General features: G+C 39.3%; 2 protein-coding genes across 6 annotated transcripts; one reads left to right on the top strand and one right to left on the bottom strand.

The window, feature by feature from the left end:
- Positions 1-113: 113 nt before the first annotated feature.
- LOC107267761 (serine/threonine-protein kinase SMG1) lies at positions 114-20,349 on the bottom strand. 3 transcript variants are annotated; one of them, XM_015739814.2, is made up of 16 exons: positions 20,186-20,349; positions 19,127-19,435; positions 18,529-18,752; positions 18,191-18,443; positions 17,911-18,040; positions 16,445-17,789; positions 16,228-16,384; positions 15,626-16,154; positions 15,361-15,548; positions 11,501-15,298; positions 11,116-11,389; positions 6,315-6,577; positions 5,960-6,236; positions 3,990-5,874; positions 2,957-3,913; positions 2,705-2,889 (listed from the first exon to the last, which is right to left on the bottom strand). In XM_015739814.2, exons 2-16 carry the CDS (start codon positions 19,360-19,362, stop codon positions 2,705-2,707), a joined length of 10,701 nt encoding a protein of 3,566 aa, XP_015595300.1. In that variant the 5' UTR covers positions 19,363-19,435; positions 20,186-20,349. The 3 variants fall into 3 exon arrangements, with proteins under 3 accessions (XP_015595303.1, XP_015595300.1, XP_015595301.1); XM_015739815.2 differs by lacking the exon at positions 20,186-20,349 and adding an exon at positions 19,947-20,094; XM_015739817.1 differs by lacking the exon at positions 20,186-20,349 and having other exon boundaries at positions 114-2,889; positions 19,127-19,362.
- LOC107267768 (D(2)-like dopamine receptor) lies at positions 7,989-11,022 on the top strand. Of its 3 annotated transcripts, none has more exons than XM_015739829.2 (4): positions 7,989-8,517; positions 9,436-9,975; positions 10,334-10,493; positions 10,565-11,022. In XM_015739829.2, the coding sequence occupies exons 2-4, from the start codon at positions 9,440-9,442 to the stop codon at positions 10,964-10,966; spliced, it is 1,098 nt and encodes a 365-aa protein (XP_015595315.1). In that variant the 5' UTR covers positions 7,989-8,517; positions 9,436-9,439; the 3' UTR covers positions 10,967-11,022. The 3 variants fall into 3 exon arrangements, with proteins under 3 accessions (XP_015595315.1, XP_015595317.1, XP_015595316.1); XM_015739831.2 differs by lacking the exon at positions 7,989-8,517 and adding an exon at positions 8,710-8,827; XM_015739830.2 differs by lacking the exon at positions 7,989-8,517 and adding an exon at positions 8,856-9,335.
- Positions 20,350-20,506: the final 157 nt, after the last annotated feature.

The following is a 20,506-nucleotide window of genomic DNA, read 5'->3' on the forward strand; positions in this document are numbered from 1 at the left end:
CATTCCCTAGTATCATTTAAGTTGAGTTGATCTCATTGTCTGGATCACAAATAAAGGAAATGAAGGATGTAAGATGTTACGGTCTTGAAATAAATTCAAGCAAAACCCATCTGTAGAGTTTAACATTTATGATATTCATGATCATATCAGATTTTCGACAATATAACGTTTATATTAATAAGATTAAAGAAAAAAAAAGGAAGAAAAAAGGAAATAACGTATCGTTTTAGCCACTCGTTGAATTGGCAATGAAAATATTGTATTATAATTCTGCCAGTGCAAATTATTCATGAAAATATAATGAGATGTACGAATCTTTGTATTTTCAAACAAATTTCATGGACTGATTTTTGAGGTTTTTCATTAATTTTAATATTTCTGATATTACCTTCTTTGCAATAACCATCTGGCAGAATTATTTGAACGTGAAAATGTCGCCTCGATACGTTGAAGAAGGTGAGTTTCCTCATTTCACTTCTTTTTTTTACTGTGTTTTTATAAACCTTGTGAATTTTTTAGACTTGCAAATAATCGTTTCCTTCTCGCGGCGTAAACACAAAGTTAAAATTAAAATTAGATCGTTACAGACTTAAAGCTATTGTGGATTGCGTCACCCTCTTAGTAGACTCGAAAGTCAAAGAATAGTTGGGCCCCCATAAGCCCCAACGTTCGACCGACCAAACCAGCAGCTCTACACTCTACTTATATAATAATATTAAAGCAAAGGAGCCAATTGGAGAATTTTCAAATGAAATTAATCGACAAGTCTTCGAATCACAGATAAATTGATTGTGTAGAATAGAAATTATACTAAATTGTGTTGTAGCTTAATAGCTTAAATTAAGCTACCGCCATTGCTTATCTTTGTGATCTTTGCAACTTATCGCTCATGTAAGAAAAGCGGCGGCTAATTGAGGGGCCTTCTTTGCTGATTCACTTTACAATTGATATATTAATTTTTTCTGATATAACAAATTAATTTTTACACAAGACTGCAGTTTATGTATAAAGATTGCATGAGAAAAATTCTAAAAAAAATCTTTTTACAGACTTTTTTGTAAGTTTTATAGTATCCATGATTATAATGATTTAATTGGTATACGTTGTTGTTAGACAAATCATTTTTTTAAAGGAAACATTGATATAGTCAAATTTGATATTTTCATAGTTTCTTTTTAGAAAGTGCTTAAAACGTCATTGAACAAGACTAAATAATTTGGCATCAATGTGTCAGCTCATGAATCAAGTATTGTGACAATATACAATTTTGGTTTTAGTTTTATAGTTACATCTTCAGTCTCTCCCGTGTAAAACAAACTAAAATTCTTTTTGCTATTATGTAAAATCAAATGACAGAATTCAAATTCAATATCAACACTTGAAAAAGAAGCAATTTGGAAATACCAAATGATCAGCACCTGATAAATCTGGATCAATTTCGAAAATATCCATGTAACATTTATCTAGCGAATCAACAATGCGACCCCAGCAATTAATAATATCAGGCATTATACCTGAATATGATAACATGTTTAGCGATTTACGCTAATCGTCCGTCAATGGACATGATCGTCATTTCCACCCCCGTCAACATTATCATCATCATCATTCCCCATCATCATCCTCATCCTCGTCATCGTCATCGTCGTCGGCTGAAGTTGGAACAATCAGCATTCAGCTGATCAGCACTTATCATAAACTTCTCATAACTATCTTACTAAAATAAACACGTGGCAGATTCTATGTTTCTCTCAAAAAAATTAGCTCCTCCCGGTTACGTGCAAGAAAGTCTGACGATCTCCTATGACTAACGTAGTACTCAAACAGCACATATGACTCTTCCTTAGTCGAATTTATTATTCAGATAGAATCAACTCCCAAACCTTTCTTAATTTTCTTCGTAATCTGGCGACTCGTTTAGAGCTAAGCAATAAATTCTGTCACAGGAAACAATCATATTCTCGCACCTTTTATTCTCCATTCATCTAAGCCATCCTATGTCTATCCAGTCATTCATTATACTAGACTAAGACTACACGTCCTTCGTCTCTTTGATCTCATTGTAATAAAACAATATCCTTGCATGATCTTCATAGTCTCTTAAAGGCTTCTTTCCATTGCTACAGATTCGCATGTACCTTATTCCTCTATACAAGAGAACATTGGTCATCGTTCCTGGCGCAATAGGTCTCCTCTCAAATAGAATAGCTCTTGACTCATTTGAATGGAGCTCAAGTTTCTTTTCTTTCATTACGATCTGCATATCTCGCCCTTGCCTATTAGAATAATGAAAAATGAGAAAGAATAGAAGAGAAAGGCAAGTTTAAAAAATGAAAAGAAGTAAGTAATCGGAAGGAATTATAAGAACAAGGGAGACAGTGTGACCGTGACAATTGAATGCCTGTTCAGATGATGAGAAGAAGAAAGAAAAATGGCGCCAAGAGTCGCACGCTACTTCGTTTTAAGATAATCATAGAATCAGTGCCCGAGGACCTGTTCAGTTAGCTTCGCGAGATTTTCGACGTATGAGCACGGTTAGCCCTGAACCGTATTTATATTGGTTGTTTCTCCCAGAAGAAGGTATCTCGCACCCAATCGGACAGTGGAATTGCCACTACGACGTAGGGCAGTAGATGGTACGATTTTTTGTACCCCGTCAGACGAAAGTTAAACCAGCGGCGCGCTAGCGCCGGTTTCCATTCGTTCAGACCCACGGAGTCCAACCTTCGTATAGAAGGGCCAGGTTGTCCGAGCTCTGGGCCTCTCGGATCACGTACTCCACTTGTTCGGCCGTCGTATACTTCCGCGCCGGATTCGGATCGCGACCTTCCAGTTTCATCCGCACACGGCGCCACACGTTCAAAGCGTATGCATTCCTCTCTTGCACAGCTATGGAAATAGTAATTAATTAATACCAGGTTATTATTACTCAAGTTTTACTTTATGACTTTCTTACCTTTTCCAGTAGTTGGATCTCTAACAAGTGGTACTCCTTTCTTGGGACTGAGACACACACTGTCCTGTCTTATCAGCTTCGCTTTCTTCTTAGACAGACACTCTTTGGAGATTGACGGACTATTACGCTGCTCATTGGCAAACTCCAGGAGCTCGTTGTACAAGGCAGGTGCTTTCACCATCATCTCCTCCAGGTCAGATTTGACTGCTAGTGCTCTGGCCGTATCTAAACTCTCGGATTCTAATTCCTTCACCACCATCGAGATCTTCTCTGTGAAGCAACGATATGACCCCAGGAATTCGTGCAGGCCCACGATATTCTCTTGTTTAGCCATAGTTCGTAGCAATCCGCGAACGTCTGTCATCAGTCGGTGATGCTCGGCTATTATACATTGAAGACTCGAAACACGTTCTCGGAGGCAGTCTTGAGCCAGTACTAGGGACTCCTGCTTCTCTTGGAGCTTTTTTTGCGTGTCGACAATTGCGTCTGAGATCAATTTTTCAGCCTGTCGCAGCCAATTGGCGTCCACGTTGTTTTCCAGCTGTAGCAATTCCACCAGACTCTCTTCCGTCATTGTGACGGTGATTGTGAGGTTCGCCGTCAGCATGCAGCTCTCTTCCCAGTGTTTAAGTAATTTTAAGAAATTCGTGTCATTTGTCACGCTCTCAGACGTTCGAGTTCTAAGCGCCTCGTAATGCAAGATGGCGTTGCATGTGTTTATGACGATGGCCGCTAGATTATGCTGTCGGGTAAGTTTCTCGCAAGAAGTGGCCACGGCGTTGTCGAATGCAGACATGACCTCTCCGAGGGCCGGATTTGCACCAGCTGCCCATTTCAAACGCTGTCCGGCACTAGCCACAAGATTTTGCTGTTGTTCCCTTGCATCACAGACTCGTGATTGCAAGCTTGAAAGTGTGGCTGCGGTTTTACGCAACTCCAGCATGAACGTAGGTCGATCTGAAATGAAAATATATTTAGAACACTGAACAATAATACGTGACATCTATTATGAAATATTTAACAGTTTACGTACTTAGAGGATTCATAAGATTTAAATTGGAACGAAGTAGTAAACTGTCTTCGTGTAACCAATAATGTGCTGTCAGCTGAAGTTGAAGTCTCTGAATGCTTGCTCTAGCTATCTCAACACTCTGTTGCGCCATCCTGGCACTTTGTTTCCTTCTCCAGGACGCCTCGAGAGCGCTACTCAAAGCGCTTGCCTGGGTCAATATTGGACCAGAGAACAATCCTCTCTTGGAGCACAGATCCACAATTTTCCTACACAATTCCTCGAGAGAGACTTTGCTCTCTGCGCCGATATCCCTTTGTTCAATTTCTGACGTGACATTTAATCCCATTCTTTGTAACAGGAAGCAAAGAGCAATGGCCAGAGTTTGCGACGTGACTCCTAGTAGCTGTCTTGAAACATAATCCGCAGTGAACACTCTAACTGGTTTGTTCAGTCTGTCGTCATCATACACATTAGCTAATCCAGCCTTGAAGGCTGTGGAAATATCGTGACACATCATGAAGAATTCTTGTATGGTATGAAGTCTCTTAATCAAGAATATATCTTCCAACACATTACGAGCTGCTTCATTAAATATTGGAGCAGCGAGTTCCTTAGCTTCGCGTATCTGATCAATTTTCTTCCAGCTTGATGGAATATCCAGAGTGCTCAGGGTACTCACAAGAGCATTCCCTTCCATCTGCAGCTTTTCAAAAAGTCCATTGAAACCCATAAGAAGCATCTGTCCAGGTGTCAACGTCTCATCCTGGTTCAGTTCCTGAACATCAGCAGGTCTGGATAGTAACGTCTCGAATCGTAGTCTAATATTAGCAACGAGACTCTGTACAATGGCATGTGGACTTTCCATTTCCATTACGGTAAACCTAAGGTGCATCTCTAGCTGCGCGAGTATCTCGTTCAGTGGGAAGCCGATGGAGACGATGATCTCGTCTAGTTCGCTGATCATTCTCATGACAGTAGGTTCCTCCGTGATGATTGTTTTCATAGCTTCAGGAAGAATGATGGTATGGAAATTGTAGTTTAATTCCTGGAGTCCTTTGTAAATGCAATCAGCACTCCTGAGACACTTCAGGACAATAGGTATTTTAGCATCGTTATTAGATTTGTGATTTTCTGGTATGAGAGTGACCAGTTCAGCCACAAGCGACGACATAAGTCTCATTTCATCCAGGAACCAATCACCTTCACGAGATGTCAAGTCCACCAGACAGTCTCCAGCACACTTAGCAGCACCCTCCATCATAAGATATCTTTTATTCAAAGCACAAAGTGCTGTGATATTGACACACTCCAACGCCCTCTCTGCTCCCTTTTCTCGTCTGAGGAAATTGGTTATCTGAATACGTGACTCCGAGTATGATTTGTCAATTCTGCTTAAGCTCTCTGGTAATCCTTCCATGACCATCCTCTCGTACGACTTCTTGAGTTTCTCGTTAGACTCAGCCAAGATAGTTTGCAGTTGATACGAGAAAGTAACGACCTGCTGAACCTGAGGATTGTTCACAGTCATTGGATCAAAATTTGTCTCAAACTGAGATATCACCTCGTGACAGGCTTCGACTGTTCCTGTTGCCAATAATTTATTTGCCCATGCGTGATAGACAACTGAACGATGCTGCGACATGGTGCTGATTGGATAGAGACTACAGATCGCTGAATACTGACTGAGCAGATCTAGACAACTGCGTATGAGTATCGATTGCTGCGTGGCTAATTGTGTTAATTCATTTTCAGACTGTTCACACTGTACGATCATCTGACTTTGTCCTGCATTCTGTAGGAACTCCTTCACCAGGTCGAATACCAAGTGATCATCCTGAGTCGTTGGTGTACCCACTTCCGCTAACCATTGACCAAGCTGCGGTCCTCTGACGGCCGTTAGGGCGATCTGATAAGAACAAAATTGAAAATATTGATTATCACGTGAATTTGCTTATGCGTAGAACAAAATTAAAACGATGTCTTCCACCTACATTATGCATATTGATATGTTTCTCGCATTCCTCAATCTTTTCCTTTAAACCTGCCTTAGCCTTTTCGTGTGCATCTCGGGCTCTTTTAAAAGTATTGTATCTCTTGACAACTGTGTACAATGCATGATTACGTCCCATAGCTTGTGCCTCTTTCACCAGTGCAAGTTGCTGATGTCTATCCTGAAGTAGATCTTGACATAGCTGCAAAGCTTCAGTAGCTTCTATCCATCTAGTCAACTGATGACACAAAGATGGGAAAGCCTCCCCCAATTCGTCCCTAAATACACAAGATTAAATGTTAAACAAATTAATCATAATTATAAATATGTACACAATATTCTTAAATTCAACATACCTATTAGCCAACCACTCGGCACGCATCTCCACGGTTCTCACAGCGAACATCGCCCTGGCTACTTCCTTTTCAAGTTCCTTTCTTCCAACACCGGTGCATCGAGCTCGAGCCTGGCAAGCACCATAGGTCGCAATACTATTCTCCGCACCAGCTCTCCAGTCGACAAGAGGATCATACACAAAGGCTTCCAGTAGAGTTAGAAGAGTTTCACGACCACGACGCATTACTCTCAGTGTGTGCTCACAAGTCAGTCTGAATATACCCTGAAAATCATAAAAGTCAATTATAAATCATGATCCTTGCAGAGTCACATTATCATAAAGATATAAATATTCAAGGTGCTCGCAGAAGGTCTAGTTCCCAGCGTTAAAGCCCAGTGTTTGGAAAAATTTCAGATCATCTGAAAAGATATTAAAGCAAAAGCATCGACGAATTGTGCATAGTAACCATATTTTACCCAGAGGCTCTGGGGGCCAGCTTAATACGTCAATTTGATGGATGGTTGTTACACGCCACTTTGGAACCACTCTACTCTTTATCCTACAATTTTAAACTAGTGTCAATATCCGTCACAACTAATTAAAAAATGAGCTTTCATGCAGAGGGATCATGGTGTGCCCATCGTGTATACATTTAGCTAATTAACACGTTTCGTACCGGACTTTTTTTTTGGTACTTTCCGATCATTCAGCATGGGGCGAATACGTCCCACGTGGCACGGAACGTGTTAATAATAGTTTCTAAACGTGATAATGTCACCATATGGATTTTATGCATCTGTAGAAATTTTAATATTGAAACCAGAAAGCTTACTACTCATATTAATTCAAGAAATTATAATCAGTAGGTTTCAAGCACAACTAAACGTAATGATCGTAACGTTCTATTGTATCAAGATCTAAAATAATTACTGATAGATGACTCTTGGAATTGCATAGTCATGACAATTTATCAAAGCTTCACTGTATTACCAGAAGCCAGACACACCAGGCATAACAAGCACTTAATTTTATACAGCTCATGGGGATAAGTGATAACACATTAATATTCTAGGCTATTCTGAAACATTATAAATTATCCCTATCGACTATATTGCTCTGGGAGCATCCAATACGTAATAAAAATGTTGTTGTCCGAGCAGCCTACCCTTAAAAGGTATCGGATAAATGCTCAAACAGTAGATTAATCAGGTCACGTGATCATTATTTCAAACAAACAAGAAATATGGAATTTTTTTCACCAAGGGAGTGCAGAGTCGCGTTCACGCTTTATAATTTACAAAGAGGTAACGGATAGTTAAATTAGAAGTGAATTTTCATGAGTTTTAACTATGCGCAGAATAACCAGTACCTCCTCAAGGTAATGAGTTAACATAATTTAGCATATCTGCCTTTTCCTTCAAGGGTTATTCCTGTACTGTATCAGGTAAACCTAGATTCGTATTTCCACTTTGTGTCCATTATACTGAAAGTAAAAGGGCTTCCTCATCCATGTTGCTGGGCAGGTATTCCAGGGCAGTGGGCCAACTTTTTTTAACTTAATGGATAGTATATCCATAGATCTATGATCGTGTGGGTATCTGACAGATGGAATTGATAAAGAATACAGCGACCCCACTCTTCAACTGGATCCTTAGTGACTTCTACTTCCGATATTATTTTCAGTTAGGTCAGTATGCTTTTGTATCCTCGCGCGAAAGCTCACGTTCTCCAGTGTTGTGGTTAAAGTCATGCGCAGGAATGATGATACTGCATATCGCGTTTTGCCCATTTCCTGTGTCCGGTCTGATTTGATACTTCATATTATAAAAGCTCCAAATCATTGACAGTTCCTTGGCACAGACAGATGTATTAATTAAAATATATAATCAAACTTAAGTAAAAAACTCACAATTGACCCATGCAATATTAACATTATTTAATAAATGAAGAAATTATTGGATTTGAATTTGGTACTGGTTTTAAAGAATTTACGACGAATGACGCCTGTGGGATATATTAAATGTGATTAATACTTTCAAGATATAATTCAATCCAAAAAGATTCCACAGTTACACTCTTGTACCAAACGAAGAGGCTGAATTGCATTTCAGGATGTTATTCTGTGTGAACGGATTTTTGAATATTTGTAAATTACAAAATAATACCGCCAAAGGTTTTCAACTGACTTCGTATGGAGTTGGAATTAAATAAAACAGTGTGACGTAAGTAATAGATACATCAGTGCACGCAACTCCAAATTCGTGGATAGTTCTCAGCAACGACTAAAATATAAATTCACGTTAAAACGTCACAGTTTTGTTATCCCACTGGAAGTAATAATAAACGATCCGTACTAACATCAATTATTTGTAGAGTTTATAAGGGAAAAAAAGTCTAGAAAGAATTTAAATAAAGTAAGCACACTAAATTAAAATCAGCGGATGAAATATCAATTCTACTACCCAACAACACGTCATGTCAGTGACGCTATCATAAATGACATTATATTTCATTACTAACAGAAAGCGAAAGGTGAAAATTGTTATCTAATAATGGTGAACTCTTGTCAAAACATTTTTCGGGGAACTCTTCAACTGATAAGACCTCACGAACTTTTTCGCATCAGCGAATATCGATTGTATTGTTCTATACTCCTGATATCCATGTTCCCTGCTGTATATAAATATATATTTAAAAAATTTGGTTTTAAAAGACAGTCAATATTGTTTTCCTTTCTATATACTCATTTATCTTTTCTGAAACTATAGAGCAATGCTCGTTAGAAAAAAAAACTTGGTCGTAACTACACTATAGTAGAAATCGGAATTCCTTAACCAAATAGAGACTGGTAGTTAAATCTATCCAAAACCTGTTTCAAAGCAAGTCTTAGAGTTTGGACCTTAACCATGGATGATTACATTATAATAAGAAGCGGGAAGATATTAAGGAGGAACTTTGACATTAAGCCTCGTGCAGAACAAACAATTCGTCACAGGATAGTTTCCCATTAAGAATCACTGGATTGAAACGCGAGTAGAAAGTAATATAGTAATTCTTATTTTCAAAAATTCTTAATGCCTACTTCTCGTGAGCAGTTATCTAACGCTTAAAGGTATACCAAATTTTCATTTTTTTTTCAGAATAATGGTAACAACCCAGCCCTACTATCAAATCCAGAACGTCACTACAGTAGTGTACAGTTTAGCAGACTACTACATGTTTTGGGCATTCATAGACGGCTTACTCTTTGCAATAATTATTTGCGGCAATATATTAACCATCCTGGCAGTGAGGCTTAGCCGTAGATTGAGAAATGTCACATCCAATTACTTTGTATTGAGTCTGGCGATTTCGGACTTCCTGGTGGGTCTAACGTTGCCATATCATTTGGCATTTTACGTGACCGAATTACTAGGCACTATACCTGCAACATGTATCATGAGATTTGTTTTGATCAGTCTGGCATGTTGCGCTAGTATATACAATCTGATCGCCATTGCTGTTGATAGATATATTGCCATAGTGCATCCTTTAAAGTATAGTACTTATATGACCAGAAGGGCAGCACTTGTCTTGATATTTCTTGGATGGATAAATGCCATCGCCATTGCTACTGTACCAATATATTGGAACTGTTTTGATGCTGCGACTGAATGTGAGATGGACACTGTGTTACCAAGGTAGTATTATCAATCAAGCTTGTCATACGATTGATTTGTGGTAACCAGATTTAATATAAATCATTTCCTTTAACATGTTGAACGCCTAGCGAAAATCGATCGAATTTGCTATGAGGACCAAATCCGATAATCGAAGTAGTAAATATACGGAAGGTGCATAGAACGATTATATTTATGTGTGTTAATTTCATTAAATACTTGTAAAATCCTATTTAACTGGACGATATAGAATGTCACCTATTTACGAGCGACGGAGCCCTACGAAAACAATCGTCACCCAGATCTGGATGATGCGGCGTTCAATGTGTCAATGACTGATCAGGTTACTGATTGACTGACTACTTTTTCTGTTTCCTAGGTATTATACTGTTGCCATATTGACTCCTATGCTCTGTTTTATTTGGTTGAGCATGTTTATTCTGTACTGGCAAATTTGGAAGGAGGCAAGCACACATGCTCGGCGTTTGAGACACAATGGAATGTATAATAATGGAACAAGCGATTGGAAAAGTGTTCAGGTAATAAAGGTTCTAATGTGTTTCAATTATGCGAATGAACTACTGGAAATTTAAAAAAATTGTTTTCACAGGTCGTTTTGCTGGTGCTAGGTTGTTTCTCTATATGTTGGCTACCGTATCTTATTGTGGCTTGTAGCAGAGCTTTCGATTGGCATAAGAAAGCTTCTCCTGTTGTGTATAAATCTATGTTTTCATTGGCTATGGCCAATAGTGGGATGAACCCAATGATCTATGCATGGAAAAATAAGAATTTTCGAAAAGCTTTTCAAAAGCTGCTGCACTTCCAATCACCAAATCGAAGCAATTTCAATTCTAGCTTAAAGAATTACTTACAAAAGCAGAAAGAACTTAATAGCCTTGAGAATAATAAAATGGAGGGAGATATTCGGCCGAATCAAAATGGTGGTTTATCAACTATTTGTAATAATTATATGTTTGAAAGCGAAGAGGCACTGGAGGTGACTCCGATGTAGACAGTATATCAGTACTTGTAATGTAATCAAAATAAATGTGTTAGTATTAAATTAAAGTCAAAATTTAAGTGATTCTTCATCAACAATCGACTTTCTTACATCCACATATTAACACATTTCTTAATGAGAATTTTAGACAAATTACTTACCTCGACACCTGTCACGCCTAGTGCAGTCTTGATATTTGGTGTCATTCTAAATGGAACTTTCTCAGGTACACGTAATGTCTTGCCCTTCTCAAAGCAGACGTTGTAATCGATGTGAACGACTTCGCCAGTATTGAGATCAACCAGAACGTTATCCAGATGACGATCCCCAAGTCCTATGATGTACCCAATTATGGACATCACTGCAACGGAGTAAGAATAATTCTTTGTTGCCTGCCACCAGCTTCCTGCATTGATGCTGTTACACCAAATTTCCCTAAATACCCAGAAAATAAAGACATTTAATTTTATCAAATGCAACAGTACACCTTGACTTAAGATTTTATATAAACTATTATTAGGATATATTGAGCAACAGGACACTCACTTAGCTAGTAAATCCTTTGGTGTCTCTGCCATTAGCTCAGCCAGGACTTGCTTGAGGACTGGAAGTGGCCATTCCTTCCTGTTTTCTAAAGCAATACCTCTCTCTTTCAACAACGGCGCTAATTTATTGTAGAATAATTCAGATGGTCGTAAACACGAAGAATTACCACCCTTAGAAGCCATTGCGGATTCTCTTTGCTGCCATCGTTTATACAGAGCAAAGAGTGGAGTCACGCCATCTACCCATTGAATGAGACCAGATCTTGGACCTAGTGGTATCACTGAATAGTGTCGTGCCCTGTAGATTTTCTTGGTGTCATTATTCTTAGACATCATAGTATTACAGATGCTCAAGAACTGCATAATCCGCTCGTCCAAGTGCAAATCCTCTAAGCCTTTGAACAGGTACGTGTAAACGTGTCCATCTGAACCATGAAAAACTAACTTTTTCGGTTTGGTCTTAGTCGGTAAAATCTGTACGTTATTATCCACAGATTTGATAGTGATAACTTTGTTATCCATGGAATTAACTCCAGGCATAGCTATACGGGTGTCCTTCATGTTCGCCAAAACGGGACTTATGTCCGACATAGCCAAATTATAGGTGCCACGTTTATGAACTCTTTGCGCCAATTTTGCTTCCAATTGCTTCAATGGTAAACTACTTTGCTGAGGCTTAGCCGGATTTTTGGGATTCTTCAATCTGTTTATAACCTCGTCGATACAGGGACCAAATTTCTCTTGAAAATTCTTCTCGTGAGGAGTCTCCGCAGGTACGGAAGTAATCACCAGTAAATTTTCCAGGATGAAAATGATAGGTTTAATAATGATTCTATGTTTTTCAATGATGAGTTTCTCCTTCTCTTCAGGAGTTATCCACACATTATCCAATACTTTTTGAATCTCGAGATCTAATTGCTCGAATCTCTTCGAAATTTCAGTATGGTGCTGACATAGAGTTGCTAACCACAATTCATCCCATAGTAAAGTGATTCTACGTAATTCCCTCACGAGGACTCTGACATGTTCCACAGAATCTTGAATTCTGTTCAAAAGACAATCGGATAGTTGCAGGAAGCAATTGTCTAGGAAGCACTGACTTTCATCCGGTTGATTGCTCTCGTTGTTATCTTCTTCTAAGAAGTCCAGATCGTTCTGAGAACCGTCATTCTCCGGCTTCACATATGCAGGATTTTCGAAGCTTCTCTTCTGTCCGGATTCCGCACCTACTACAGCAGGAAACGTGATCAAGTGTGGCGAATTTTCAGCAATACGACAAAGAAGCTCTGCCACTCGTGTACGAACGTAGGATTCCGGGTGACTCAAACGTGAAAACAATTGCGGTATGATCTCCTTCCAGGGTCCAGTTGGAGTTGCAGACAGTCCAGCTTCTAGAACGTTTTGCAATTCCAATGCGTGCTTCACGATCAACCGCAGTAATCTGAGTGTCGCTGTAATCGTAGCGCAATCATTTGTTTCTTTATTAGCTAATTGCAGATACTTGAAATAAGCATTAGCCGAAAGCTCGTAATAAGAGTAGATTCTCTTCTGAGCTTGTCTCCAGATATCTACCAGCATTCCCAGATGTTCGTTACTGGCACAACTCAGTGTACATACATTTCTCAATTGATTTTCTATCATCTCTGAGGTATTCACATCGTTCGTGTCTATGTCGCCCTCGTCCTCAGGAATAGTTTTGTTCTGACTGAGAATAGAGAAAATGGCATTTAGATCACTTTCCGGTATGTCCATTGGCAGTAGAGACTGAATATTCATGCGATCCGTATCAGTCAATTGACCTGAATTTGAATTGTCAACAATCTTTCTGCCCCACTTATAGCACCAAGCAGCAAAATTTGACCAAGCTGGTGGTAAGTCTGGACATTGATTGACACCGAGTTGCATGAGTTTCCCTATCACCATGTCCGACGAAGGAATTAGATCCGTAGTTTCTCCGAACAATTTATCCATAAGTCCATCATTATGCAGAGCCTCGAATCTCAGCAATTCTTCCAACTGTGAATTATCGTTGATCTTAGCATCTTGCTGAATCCACTTGCTAAGTGTAAGAAGTAGCTTCGTACCAGTCTCACGCAGTTCAACTGTTTGCTCGCCGTTTACTATGGTCTGTGAAATTCCCAGGGCTGTTACGCTACACACTTTCAAAGCATCCTCGACATTCTCCATCCTGTAAAGAAGTTTTGATGTTTCCCTAAACGCTCTCATATTGTTTTTCGACCACTTAACACAAATAGGAGCGTCAAGCATGTTAGCCACAATATCCGAAAAGGTACAATTCTCTTTGTAATTAATGTTGAACAAGTCTTGCTCAGTCATGAAGTGTTTTGTGATTTCACGTTTAGCCAGATTGAAATTTCCTTCCTTTCTTGCATTTCTGACAACATGAAGTCTCAGACTGGCCACCTCATTGGAGCAGATGTTATTCGCTTTAGCAAAGTATTCAGACCACCATAGAATTTGTGTAAGAACACCAGAGTCTAGGTAGTTAATCTTATCCACTCGGTAGAGATCAAACACGTTATTAGCCTTGCCATTCAGTAAATTAGAAAGACCTGTTCCACAATACTGTATAAGTACAGATTCATTTAAATATTCAGATGGTAAATTTCGCAATCCTTCCTCTGTCGCTTTGGCCGCAATTCTTCTGCAACGCTCTATATCTTCGCTGTATGAATCATTATAATCATTATGGTGCACTCTTAGGGCAACATTCATCAAAGTATTCGAACATTCAATCATCGACTTTGTGCAACTCCAATTAGTCTTGTCTTCCTCATCGAACAAAGCCCAGTTACTTAATTCCTCAAAGGTGATAACTTCACCCTCTTCAAATTTAGTCAAACACTTTGCTTGTTGTGGGACTGTGGTCTCTAATATTTGTTTTTTGAGAAGAATATTTTCGTCTTGGTTCAGTATTTCCATTTCCTGCTTCTTCCATGATTCAAGTTGTTTCCAGTCTCCTAAAGCCCTGTAACACTTGATCAAGTACTGCATACAAAACGCAGTGGCCTGTATCTCGCTGTCAAATTTCACAAGTTTGGATTCATCCTCTGACTTCGTGGATACTAATTCCTCTATAATCTGTTTGTAGCTCTCCGCAGCAGACTCATAGTGACCTGCAGCATGTTCCATGGCGGCTTTAAGCCACACGAACTTGCGATCCTTCTCCTTGGTGTAAACGTAAAGGCCCTGCAATGCTTCAGCTTCACCCAGCATAACCAATGCCTTAGTTGTAAGTAGAACAGCTCTTTCGAATTCGGGACCTTGTGTATTATCAGCATTGCTCAAGTCTTCCAGGAGACGCTGTCCATTCCTCACAGCATTCGTGGCCAATCCTGCATGTAAAGAAACAACGCAAAGGGCAAGTCTTATGCGATTGAGCCACTCCTTGCATGTGGATCGATTCGTATGGAAAAAGGTTCTGACTGGTTTTGACAAGGGTAGCAACGCCATCGCACATCCCTCTGCAGCATTATGAATAACTCTCTCAAGATGTTCCAGGAACTCTATGAAGAGTCGTACACGCGTATATTCATCCAATAGATAATCCAACTTGCACCCCTCTTTCTTAACAGCTTCGGAATTGCATGAGATCTCACGCGCCAGCATTTTCAAAGCACTTTCAAATGTCGTAAAAGTTTCCTGCGGCTTTCCTAGTGACGTACGTAGTTTGTTAATGACACAATGTTGAGCAGCTTCCAAAGTGCCCCAGAAGAAGAGAAAGCATCGATTGGCCAAAGCCATTTCGTACATTTTACCAATACTCTCGTTTTCAGATCTGGCAAAAAAAAGTCCACCATGAACTATCTGATCTTATTAATTCATTCAATAAATACTTACACGGTCGGCCAGCACAACGTAAATAGTTCCATAAGGGCAGAGACGTCTAGTTCATTCTCTCTCATTAAAAATCCCATATGAGTTTTGAAATGATGAGCCTGCATTTCACCATTGTTGTTTCCACGCATGTGAAGTCTTTCCGCTAGAATCAGAGACTCTCTTGAGTAGTTCTTGATCTCTTGAAGTTTCTAGAAGAAAGAAAAAACATCCTTCCACTCTAGTACTATATAAGGGTTTTGAGTAATTTCAACTCTTTTATGCAAACCTTTGTCTCTGATATAAGGCATTCTTTGTTTAGTTTTGGGATAACAATATTAAGTGGTACATTCATGAGAAGCCGACTGTACTTCTCACGCACGTTCTTGTTATACGATGTCAAATGCAATATGGCGAGTTCAACAATATCTACATAGATTTGCTCAGGCCAAGTGACACTTTTCACACTCATCAAAACCTCGAAGTTGTTGCAAACAGCCAGTGCTATCTCGTGGTTGGTCGTAGCACCACAAGCAAGTAGACTACTTATAACATTCTGACATTCTTCGGTTTTATTCAGGATTCCAATATAATTTTCAGCTTGGCTGGATATCTCCTGTACCCAGTTCGCAAGCAAAAGTAGAGTCTGACCAGGAGTTTCTTTTTTGTACGTTTTCGCAATAAGATTTAAAATGACCGACAAGTGGCCACTGGTTGGTGACGTGGTGGGTACGTCCAGTGTTCCTGGAAATATGTCGATTGGACGGCAGGCATTTGTACTATTTATCAGGCTGGAACTCGGTACGAAGTGGTTGTATCTGAAATTGATAAATTTAAGTATTTCATTCAGATTAACAGAAATTCCTCTACTTTACCAAGTGACGGACTCACCTTGAACAGTGTGCATAGAGTAGATATAGAATACTGTATTGCAGAAGAGGATTAGCCTTGGATAAAGCCTGGTCATAGGGTTTTAATTTAACTGCTAATAGTTCCAGGATGCTCGGTTTCAGCGCCCACATACCAATAATCGAGTTGCTTGCATTTGCTGAAAATTCCCTAGGTTTAATGATCCTCGTAAATGTCATCCTGAGACAGTGATACTTACCTATGTCGGATAAAGCGCGTAGCAAGAAGATCACTACGATTTCCGCGTGACCCTTTTTGTACTTGACGTCGACTAACGGGTTATCGGTAACTAGAGGCTTTATGTCGTTAACTATAAGCCTGTAAGCGATCTCCAGATCAGCCAGGATATACCGATAGGCTTCTTGGAGCAGAGGAATATTCTTCAGGCTAAGGAGGCTGTGGTATACTCCAAGACTGGCATTCTGAATAGGTACGGAATTTCGGACACGTAGTTTGAGAAGCGTTGAGTTCTGTCCAAGAAGCTTGTGAACTAGTTCCAGTGGTAAATTAGCTGATACTTCCTTGATGACCTTGGCGATAGTGCTCAGGGTGGAAACTATCGTATCGTCCCCGAAGATGTCAACCTTCTGAAGCTGGAGATCGATAAACTTGTAAAGAAGATCATGATTCTTGGTAATACGACTCTGAAGATGACCTAAGAGAAGAAATGCGCACTCGTTGGCTACAACGATGAGCTCCTCTTTCTCCTCCGAGAGATCCCGACACTTCTTTCCCTTCAGGTCCATGGATTTCAATAGATTTATCAGGGACTGTTCTTTTTCCTTGGGGGAGATATCTTTCTCGGAGCCGATCTTTGAGTTCTTCCTGTCATTCCTTTTTCCGATGTTTAACGACTTTATCATCCTGATGAGGCTCTCCTCATTCGTGTCATCCTTGCTCAGGTTTTTTAGTAGCATTTCTATATTCTTCTGAGACAGATTCATACTCTTCATAAATCTGGTGAGGCTCTCTGTGTTCTCGTGAGAGAGGCCAAAGTTTGTCCAGGTCTCATTGCCGTCGTCTAGCTCGACGGCCTTCACTACGGTACGCAGCATCTTCGACAAACAATCCGATAAGAATGACCACTGCACGTTTGGCGTTAAATTAGGATTCAAGTGCTCGGCGATGCTCTTCGTCACTGTATTGAAGACTGATATTAAAGATGTAATACGTAGAATGCATTCACGTGGACTTGGCGATACATCTTCACCAGGAGAACTTCTTCCAGAACCCGGTAACGTCAACTCCTCGTCGTAGCTTTCCATGTCTTCAAGAAATTGCCCTAAGAGCGTTAAAGTGAACTGCAAATCGGCGATCCAGAAGTTTCGTAGTTTCTGTAAACTTCGACTTGCATAAGCCACCACGTGTTTTTGCTGTGTGGAATCTATGTGCCAGCCGACGAGGATGTCGACTGTGTCGCGAAAGTGGTTTGAAAATGTTTCAGGATACGAGTCGATAATTAACAGTATCGCGTCTACGGTGGCCATTAAGAGATCTGGTCGGTCAACATTTTCCAGTGTCGATTGTAGTTGTGACATCATTGGCTGAAAACAGTTATGAAATATCTTAATAAATAGCGCAATTAGAATTAAAATTAGTTTTAAGAGAATACATTTTTTTTCAGTAGATTGCGTACAAATTGTCCGATTCTTTTTTAACACTTACCACGGAATATTCTTTCAATTTTGGCGCTTCCGCATCCAATCTGAATGTCTCGACAAATGATTTCATTAAAAGACATTTGACGTCATCTTTACGTTCCGAAGTGTATTTGCTAAATATCCATTCCATGAATCTACGCATTGAAAGAAACTAATTACAATTTACATCGTACATAGCATTTCAGTATCTCAATAATTTTTTATTATCGTGACGTTTCATATTACGCAATGAAAGTCTCCAAGTGGTCAGTTTATCAGTCAATAAAGAACAGTTTATCATTTACCTTTTAAAATCATGATCGACAACATATCCAACATGACCCAGGCACTTAGCTGCCTGTTGTTTTGCGTCCGGACCAGGACCAGAGCGTAAAGTGTCCAGTAAAGTGTCGCATATAACTTCTATACTGCGTCTGACATATCTCTGATTTTCAGGCGCCATTATGACTTCCTGCAATTGCTTGCAAAGTCCCATAAAATGGTCGTAGTCATCGTCCCGACTAAGTCGTCTAAGGAGTTTAGATATTCTTGAATCCTCTGTAAGATTGGTTAATAAGTAAAATATACTACTGGATGAATTCATCTACTTAAGGATTGCAACTCATGATTCAGATTGCGTTACCATTTATTTTTTTATCATCGTAATATTTGATCTGCGAATTCTCTTGATTTTTCAGCGATTCTTGAAACTTGGGTCGAGGCATAGCGTGATAGCTTGTCTCTGAATTTGTGTCCCTTTCGACGGACGTCTTCTTGAAGGCTCTACCCCTTGAGCCGCCTCGGCCGCGGTCTCCGGTACTTCCTCCACGAGCCATTCGATAATCATTGCGCGGTCCTCCGCTAGTCCTAAAGAGAAGCACATTTTGTAATAATTAAAAATTTTGCAAGATATCATATAGATTAATCAATTAACTGTTTGAGTTATGGGACTTAGCACTAATATTGTACGAGGGATGATTGGGATTTATTGTGCAACGTTGTGCAATTCAGGGCAACACAGCAATTCCTTACACAAAATGTGAAAAATAACTGTGATAATAAACTGAAAATATAGAGATAGACTATGATTGGTTACTACATTATGCAATAATGAAATGCTACAAAATAATTACATGTAATAGTTAGGAATTTTTATTGTACTGAAATATTAAATAGCAGCATACTCGTATAAAGAATTATTAAAGATTATATATATATTGAAAATAACAACTCGTGCATACCTGGATTTAAATCTCGAGACGCCGTGATCGGCCGGGTAATTACTGGAATTTCTCTGGCAAATGACCAAGGTGCCTTGCGGAATATTGAAATCATTTACGCAATAACCTGTCAATGTGTCTCCTTCACCCTTATCAGAATTGCCTATGAAATTGTTTGTGACAGACTCCTCCTGAATCTCCAAGTTCTTATTTCCACATAGCTTCGTGCTAGTATTTGCGTTCTCACAGTTATTCATCACATCACTCTACGGGTGGTCGGCATGACCCACACTTTAAAGGCGTAACCTCAGGTTACTTATTGGTGATCACCTATAACATCAATACACAGAGTAAAAACATCATAATATAATGTTGCTCCAAAATAATTGAGCCAGACTCCAAATTTAAAATCAGTATAATACATTAAATATGAGTATTTTTGAACCACCTGCTTTATGTAAATATAAGTATTACATTACACAAAATTTTAAGTATTAATTCCAATAGATTTTCATTTCCCCAAATCAATAGTCTCCTTGAACAATATCGAAAATAAGTAAATTCATATTAGAGTAGACTTTAGCAACCCTTCGGTATATATCCAAAAACTATTTCAGTATGGATCAGTGATGGACTAATCCTGCAATTTACTTTAAATACACTCACACACTTGATCAAACACAAAATTTAATGATTTAATAAGATTTGCCCAAAGAAGGAGCTTGGAAACGTGTAATTCGGTAACAAAACGTAAACATCAAAGTATTTTTTAGCCTCTAGTGTGTCACCCTCGTCAAAATTAAAGGACCCAGAACACAGAACGCTTACAGCTTTAACAAACCTGATATCACAAAACGTGATTGTACGAGAAACTTTTACAGGTCCAGTGATATACTTGGCATAACGATAAACAGCAAGAAGGTTACAAAAGTGCTACGTGAATACCCGTTCGCAGCATCATACAAAATTCGACACAACAACCGAAAGGAAACACAGGTTCCACCTTCTTGATAGAATTTCCAAATACGCGAAAATATGCATTAAGCCATAACTGATGTTCAATTTTAATCGCAACATTACCTTCACCGTGGAAAAGTGTTTTTCGTTGAATTTACTTAAATGTTCTGCAATCGATCAATCAAAAAAAGAAGCATAAGCTGAAACGACGCACAACGTGTGTCCTAGCGAACGCACTCTGCATTGAAAAAGTTCCACGGCTGATTGCCACAGTTATTTCCTACGTCGGACAGTACAGAGTCGTACGTTTTGTCGATGACGCTGCCTGAATCCCTTATGATTAGTTTCTCGTCCATTAAATAACGCCCTATAGTCAGCAGCCAATCAGCATATAACTTGATGTTGCCCTTAGAGAAAATCTAAACGCTCATTGGTCTTGAAATC

The sequence above is a fragment of the Cephus cinctus genome, unplaced genomic scaffold (genome assembly GCF_000341935.2).
Source record: "Cephus cinctus unplaced genomic scaffold, Ccin1 Ccin1_scaffold0457, whole genome shotgun sequence".
Taxonomy (NCBI): domain Eukaryota; kingdom Metazoa; phylum Arthropoda; class Insecta; order Hymenoptera; family Cephidae; genus Cephus; species Cephus cinctus.